The following is an 8312-nucleotide window of genomic DNA, read 5'->3' as shown; positions in this document are numbered from 1 at the left end:
TATGTTCAAATCGGATTCAGACAATGATGGAGAGACTCAAGAAGAAGTGACAACATGTAGAATGCAACAGGACATTTCTGAATGGTCAGTTGAGGAATTTATGTAGCTTATGTGTAGTTATCTTCTAGTCATTGATTGGCATATTCTGTCTTGATAATCTATAAATCGTGTTCTGGGGGTGGGGGTTATGTAAATTTTAGGGTTGGTGATGTCCTTAACCCGGGAGGAATGTTGTGTAGTCTCTACCAGCCGTTTGTTGTAGTCTTAAAAAGCCATTTCTTTAAAAGCAAATATCTCCCTTTGCTTTGAACTTTGAGCACTGTAACTTTGCAGATGTTGTTTATGCTCAAACAGCAACATTACACACTAACTAAAGTTAGAAAAGTGAAATCATAATCAACCACCCCTTTAAGTGTACCCAACTATGCAAGCCAAAGGTGACAGTGGCAAGGAGTAAAAACTAACCCGAACCAACATACTGTGGTTTAATTCCAGGCTGCATCACAAGTCAGATTGTGGATTGGTATCATTAAGAATATTCCATTCGTTCTGCTTGAAGATTGGAAAATATCACACCGGCATATGTTGGGGAGGAGTCGAAGCTGGCCATAGGGGTCTGTGCAGAGGTCTGCTGCAAGTTTAGTGAGTTTACTCAATTCAGTTCATCAATAAGTACATTTTTGAGTGTATATAAAAACGTTTGAATGCAATAAATATTTTTTTTCCTTCTAATTGGACTTTTTGTACTCTTGTACTCTATGGCAGTTGACTTACTTGCTCCATGCAAACATGAATGCAAACATGTTTTGTAAGATTGTTTGGCACAAATGATTCTGTCACACCTCCTTTTTACACATGCTGTCATCCTCTCTGTGAATGTACAGTAAGCTTAAAAAAAATCACAAAATGTTTTAGGTAAAGTAGGCCTACCCTTTGAAAAAGTCATTTAAAAGTCTGTCTGAAAGAGTCAGAATTTAAATCTTTCTTAAATTTACATCAAATATATGCTATATTTTAATCAAATTCATACAAATAAAAAAAAGTATACACAAACACAATTAACCTACCCTACCTTGCCCTATCGTGTATGCATTTCATAAAGGCCTAGATCAAACAGAGGTGTGCTGACAGGAGGCAGTTTTGTTTGAAGTATCTCATTGACTTATTCAAATTGACATTTCTGCTGCAGTGCAAAGGCAAATAACTCACCCATTTTGATTATAGGCAATCCAGCTTAGCTGATTGTTGTCAGGTGATCAGTCACTCATATGACACATTTACAGACCCAAGATGAAATTTAGGACTGTAATAAAAAAAAAAAAAAAAAAAACAATATTCAAATTCCCAATATAACAGTCAAAGAGAACAAGATAATAGATTGTTACATAATAGCAGCTTTAGAAGGTCAAGGTGTATTTCAGGAGCAGGTTTAAACCTGTAAGCCAACTGCCACTAATTCTTTTCTCACATTTGCGTAGGCTATACCAAAACGTTACAACATGTAGCCTACCTGAACATAAAAGGCTAAAAGTTTTTGAAATTTTCAGTGCATGTCTGTGTGAGAGCAAGCTGTTGAAGCTCCGCCCTCTGTGCTGGAGCAGTAGCTTGTTTGCATTTAAAGGAACAGACACAAAACGGTGCGTTTTTGCTCACCCTCAAAAATTGACAATTTTAACATGCTATATAAAAATATCTGTGGGGTATTTTGAGCTAAAACTTCACATACACACTCTGGGGACATCTGAGACTTATTTTACATCTTGTGAAATGGGCATTATACCACCCCTTTAATATTCAGCAATATTTTTGTCTTGGATGCACTGACACTATTGCATAAGAACTGAGCTGGATGACAACATCACTGTTTTCTACAGAGCTGCTTTATATCTGAACTGAACTGTTTGTGTCCACATTTGATAATCTTGACTGACCTGTCTTTTTTGCCACTTCCTGTGGAGTGTTTTTATTTAAGTGACAAAGCAACTAAAATATTGGTCGACTAAGCCTCTTCTCGTCAACTAATGTTTAGTCAACTATTAGGGGGCATTTCACATAGATTTTTATTTTCTCTGTGCAGGTAGGCTACATGTTGTAACGTTTTGGTATAGCCTACGCAAATGTGAGAAAGTCACGCAGTCCGTGGGGCGGCATATAGTTAACTGCGTTTTGTTACAGCAGTCTATGTCGGGCAGGAAATCCGAACATTCACCTATCATCCATCGTCCTCAAATATGGTTTATCATTTGAAACATTTATATGTAACTTGGCCGCTCGCTCTAACGTTAACCTAAATAACTGTGTGCAATGGTGGGTCCGAAATCGTGCACTGTCTGTGTAGGTAGGCTACTACAATTTGAACTTTATTCCTTTTTATTTATGACTACTTTTTCGAATACTAATTCGGACATACAGTTGGCGTACTGTTTTTCGCATACTATATAGTAAGGAAGTAATCGATTTTGGACGCAGCACAAGTAGCGCTCTTACTGCATAACATGGAGACGCCAGCGTTTTCCTGATAACAATGGAAACAATCATTTTTGGTCATGCAGATAAGTGTAATACATCATTAGAAACTGTAACTACTTTTATTTTTGTAAACTCACAATAGCAACTTAATGTTGTGCTTTTGTAAAATAAAGAAAACAAACAGTTTAGTAGTTTAGTGTTTTTTTTGTTTTTTTTTTACTTTTCAGTGTGTTCACAGACATTTTAAGCCGCACTATATGTATTATATCAATAAATTCATGAAGCATGCTGCATGGAAACTTCCTGCAGGGACACCTGTCTCTCTGCAGTATATATTGTTTTTCCCAGAGTGCAGTCCCTGTCCTCCACACCTGTATAGCAGTCTAATGTAAGAGCGAACACACCCACATGTTCCTAAACACACAAAGCACACAAACAGCATCTCGATTAGGCTTGTTTACAAAGGACAGATGGCATTTTGCTTGGAAGAAATACTCTGCACCCCACATGATGAAACCTGGAAAAAAAGTCATAATGTGAGGAAAATTGCACCTAATTAGCACCATAAGAGTACAATTGTATTACACTTATAGATTTAAAAGTATATTCTTAGCAAATGCATGAGTGCACTGCGTTGTTGGTGACGAGATTGAGTAGGTGTGTCTAATCTTTCGACTTGTGCAAATCGGAGCATATTTGTGTACCACAAACATTGCATATTCAATTATTAATGTTATAAAGTCATTAATCTCTTACTGGAAGTTAATTTGCTGTAATTCAATGTCAGAACACACTGGCTCTGCAAGAGACTGATTGTTTAAAATGTGAAACAGTCTAGATGATTGCATGAGGTGTACATGCATGACTTTGAACCGCATTCAAATACTGTCTGGCGGTGAGTCCGGTGACTCACCTTTTGCCCGTTTAGATGCCTGATAACTTGCAGGAAATAATTTCCCTTTGGCGCATTTCCATAAATCAATTATTTAAATTAAGAAGAGAACAAAGACTTGATCTTTAATTTGCTGTCCCACCCATGTCATTCCTTTGGCATGATTTGGTGACATGGTGACAGTTTCAATTGTTCAACTTCAAGAACGAACAAAAGAAAAGTCAACTAAACGCAAACAAAGACACTGAACAAAGACAGACAAATATAAGCATAAAAATCATATATGTTCAGAGGTGATAAATATAGGCAAGAGTTTAAAATGCATTTTACATAAATCCATGTAGCAAAAAAGAAAACACCTACAACAACAAAAGTGATTTACCCTAGAAAGACTGTCACTGTAATAATGCTGTAATATAAAGTTTCAGAGCTGCAATGGGAAAAGTATTACATATACAGATCGAACACTGGCCGCAGGCTTCTGACTGTAACATGGATTTGCAGAAGTGAATGGAGGTAATTGGTGCACATAGTGACTGTTCAAGCAGGGCTACATTAGGGCTTTTCATACTGAAATAGTAAACCCTGGGTCATTCTAAACCCCGGGTAAACGGAATTCTGGGTTATCTTGCTTTACATTTCACACTGTTCATAATTTACCCAGGGTTAACAATTAATCCAGGGTACTCATAAAATGACGTTTCTCATTGTACATTCCTAAACCATGGTTTAACAGTCTTCTTTGCATATTTACAATGTCATTGTCATTGTTTGGATGAACGCAGCACGCGACCTGCTTACATAAAAGCTCTAGCATTGTCGTATAATGAATGGACATTTCGGACTATGAAGGTAAGAATGAAACGGTCTCTTCTTCACTCAAATTGTTGCATTTTCAGGGTTAGCATTTGACATTTTTCCTTTAAAACGCTGAATTTACTATACAATACGAAGTGTTTCCTTGACAGTCCAAAACACACAAAAGCATACACACACACAAAGTCTAGCTGTAACATTCTAACACTGCATCGTATCACACTGTACAAGTTTGGCACCACAATGTTAACACCGCAAAAGTTTCATAACCCCGGGTAAAAAAACGGTGCTAACCCCCATTCTAAATTACAAGTGTGAAACGTTCCTTTACCCTGGGTTAAAGCGTTTTTTAGAACGATGATAACCCGGGGTTAAGCACAGTGTGAAAAGCCCTATTAAGACTAACAGAGACCGAGTCTCAGAGGGGTCCGACACACCTTAATTTTGCAGACTCTGCAGAGACTTACTGATTGCATGATCATTTTGCACATGTATTTCTATTAATGCAGTTCCAAATGTAGGTGCTTCTACAGTAAAATAAAATTGTGATGCAGACTGTAATCATCATCACACCATGTCTGTTCGTTTTGCCAGATGAGAACTGGTCTCCCGATTGAGCCTGCTTTCTCCCAAGGTTTTTTCTCCATTTCTGTCACATGATGTTTGGGTTCCTTGCCAGTGTCACCTTTGCTTAGTTAGGGACACTTAATATTCTGTAATATTATTGACTTGAATGCACTGACACTATTGGATGAGAACTGAACTGAGCTAAACGATGACATCACTGTTTTCGGCAGAGCTGCTTTATAGCTGAATTTAACTCTTATCATTATTAATTAACTTAACACAGTTATTAAACTGAACCGAATCAACACTGAACTGAGCTCAGCTTGCAGAACAATAACACTATTGTCTCTTTAGAGTGAATTGAATTCAGTTTGCATCATTGATCATTACTTTCCTGTTTATTAAAGCTGATTTGAAACAATCTTAAAGTGCTATGAAGGTGACTTGACAATTTCGGCGTACTTTAGAAACATGCTGACTTTCCCTGTGTAAAAATGGCTCACATGGTATAGCAAGCCAAAAAAAACATACATCCTGTGGAAAGTTTAAAATGGGTTGCTGACCTTGCGGTAAGTTTAGTGAGAGATGACTGGATGGTCATAGTTAACTTAGCCAGGGACAATGGTAGAGGTGAGAAACACAGAGAAACCTCAATACCACACTACCTCAATCACACAAACAACACACGCACACAGTTTTGGCTGTTCCCTAAATAGCGTGATTGGTAGTCAACTGCTTTCCAAATAGATAAGAGGGAATAAATGGTTAATTTCATTTGTTTGGGGGAAAAATTGGATCATCATGCATAGGAATGCACTGACCATAAAGTAGCACACATACACACACACATATATATATATATATATATATATATATATATATATATATAATAAATTCCACTGGTGCAAAATGCAATAGTGATGGCAACAGTGTTTTTCTGCTTAAAAACAATCTGTCCTTGTGAAAAAGGAGTACACCTTAGCATACTTTTAAAAAGAGTATGGAAATAAAGGAATATACTGAAGTGCAAACTGAATGAACACTTATTTGAAATTAAGTGAAAATGTATTATTACATTTATATTAAATTAGTTTCACTTAAGAATGCTTTTTTGAGGCACATAGGACTTGCATACATCTATATATGTAATATCATAATTCCATTGTCATTTAAATATGATGTACACATAGCATTGTGGAATTTACATGCATTTTTAATCACACATTTGTAATGATGAAACAATAAATAAAAAAAACTACAGTTAAAATCATAATCAAGTTTACATATGCTGTAATATGTTAGTCAGCACAAAGCACTACAAAAGACAATAAATTAAAATTAAATAAAAAAACGTTTGATTTTCAATTATTTCAAAGTGCAGTGTACACAGTCATGAAAGTATACTCTCTTTAAGTACATTTAAGTGGTCTTTTATTTTAATAATATAATATCTGCAGGTACATTTTAAAATATAAGATTTGAAGTAGGCTACACGAGTAAGCACACTTCTTTTTCACAAGGGTGGTTTGCTGGTTTTAGCTGGTTTTCGATGGTCTAACTGGTTTCACGAGTGACAGATTTAAGGTGTGTTTTGTTCCAGCAGAGTTGATTGGAGTCGAATTCCTCGTTCATAAATCTGTAACAGGACCACTGTTAAATTCATTTACATACTCATGCTTACATTCATTCGCGTTTGTACTGTAAACCCGTCAGCGTTTTCTGTAACGTTAAGCCCTAAACAGTTAACATTTAGGCTATAGTTCCCACCCAACCTCACACTCATCATTCGGGCGGAGCCCCGGTATAAATTCCTGCTCTGCTTGACTAACCCTTGCACAGGACATTCAGTACATTCTTTCATCTTCAGGTGACGCTCTGCCTTTTATCACCGTAAGTACGCAAACTTTTACTATTCTGGAACAAGTTGACATTTAAATAAAGGCATAGCCTACAACATTGTTTTACTTAGTTACCGACTGTTAGCGGTTTTTAAAAGTTTTTACCTTAGTGTTGTAAGATTTCTCTACTTGTAAAGTGATAGTAATACATAACTTTGAAATACGAACTGCACTTTTTAAATGGGGTGTGTGTGTGTGTGTGTGTGTGTGTATGCACAGATTTTATGGCCGTCAGTGTCACTTAGGCTACAATCTAAACGTTAAAATAATTTATTAATTCTGAAATACTTTAAACAATTGCATCAGGATATAGGTCTTCTAATAATAAATGCCTCTTTTTTTAATGCAACTATCTGGCATGACATCTGGTGGGCATTACTCACACTCTGGCTTATTTCCAAATGGAAAAATCCACTTCTGTTTCCCAGTCTGCCCAATGGGAGGAGAACAATGGCTGTTTGCATAATATGCAGTTTGATTAAGGGATGAGACAAAAACTAATACATTTTCTCTCACTGTAGACAGTCAAAATGCCGTCTGATCTGGAGAGAGCAATGGAGACTCTGATCATGGTGTTTCACCGTTATGCCGACACAGAGGGTAGCACAGCATCCCTGAGTCGCAAAGAGCTCAAACTGCTGATGCAGAGTGAGCTGTCTAGCTTTCTGAAGGTACACATTTCCATCTATCATACACCCAAGGCGGGACAACTTTAAACATAGGCTTGGGCCCTGTAATGATCAGGGCCCTCTAATGGTATAGAACGGGCAGGGCCGTACCAAGCATGGGGCGGGACCCAGTGCAAGGTAGTGGAAGCCACCCTCTGGTCCGTTCCCCTCAAGTGCGGGGCCTGGTGCGGTCGTAACGGTTGCACCGCCCTAAGGAGGGCCCTGAGCAAGGGGCCTCTGATATCCATACCGAATCATTCAGATCTTCTTCAACTTTTACTCTTTTTCCATAATCTGTGGAAACCTACTTCCAATTCTATTATATTGCAAACATGTATCTTTTGTTTCTCCCAGAGTCAGAAGGACCCTGCTGCCATTGACAGGATTATGAAGGATCTGGACTCTAATGGAGACGGAGAGGTGAATTTTGAAGAGTTTGTGTCTCTTGTGGTGGGCCTCTCCATTTCCTGCGAACAGATCTACAGGCATGGGGTGTCAAAAAGAATTAAATAGCCAAACATGAGGGCAAAGAAGAATGTCTGTTTTTCTTTTTCGTCATTTTGTTAATGTTTTTCACTTTCAGCCACATGCCTTGAAGTTGTTACTACAGTTACACTGTATGTATGTTTTGCAAAAGATGATGTTTTGTTATTTTTGTCCAGTGATGTTCAAATTTACTTTAAGTTTTTATAAGTGTCAGCATTGGGCACAAAATGTATTCTCAAAAGTTCTGTAAGTTCCACCATGGAAATAAACACTCAATGATTTTCCAGTTTTTTTTTGTTTTTTGTTTTTTTTGTGCCTCCATACTGTTCAGGGCTTGACTCCAAAATACTCTGCAAAATTATTAAGATATCATATCAGAAGTTATTCTGATGACACTTTTGGAGACAATTTCAAAAGAAAATGCAAACTGCTCTTTATGATTGTCTTAAGGTGCAGACACATTGGAACTTAAAAAAACATCTTATAGATTGAGTTTGAGAGTACCAAATACAATCT

The 8312-nt window shown here is 37.2% G+C and overlaps 1 protein-coding gene across 1 annotated transcript; it reads left to right on the top strand.

The window, feature by feature from the left end:
* Positions 1-6261: 6261 nt before the first annotated feature.
* Positions 6262-8085, top strand: LOC311067361 (protein S100-A1-like). The gene is made up of 3 exons (XM_084089171.1): positions 6262-6634; positions 7164-7313; positions 7665-8085. The coding sequence occupies exons 2-3, from the start codon at positions 7173-7175 to the stop codon at positions 7821-7823; spliced, it is 300 nt and encodes a 99-aa protein (XP_083945297.1). The 5' UTR covers positions 6262-6634; positions 7164-7172; the 3' UTR covers positions 7824-8085.
* Positions 8086-8312: the final 227 nt, after the last annotated feature.

Source organism: Abramis brama (genome assembly GCF_963993115.1).
Source record: "Abramis brama genome assembly, chromosome: 17".
NCBI classification, from domain to species: Eukaryota; Metazoa; Chordata; class Actinopteri; order Cypriniformes; family Leuciscidae; genus Abramis; species Abramis brama.
This window is presented reverse-complemented; position numbering and strand designations above follow the sequence as displayed.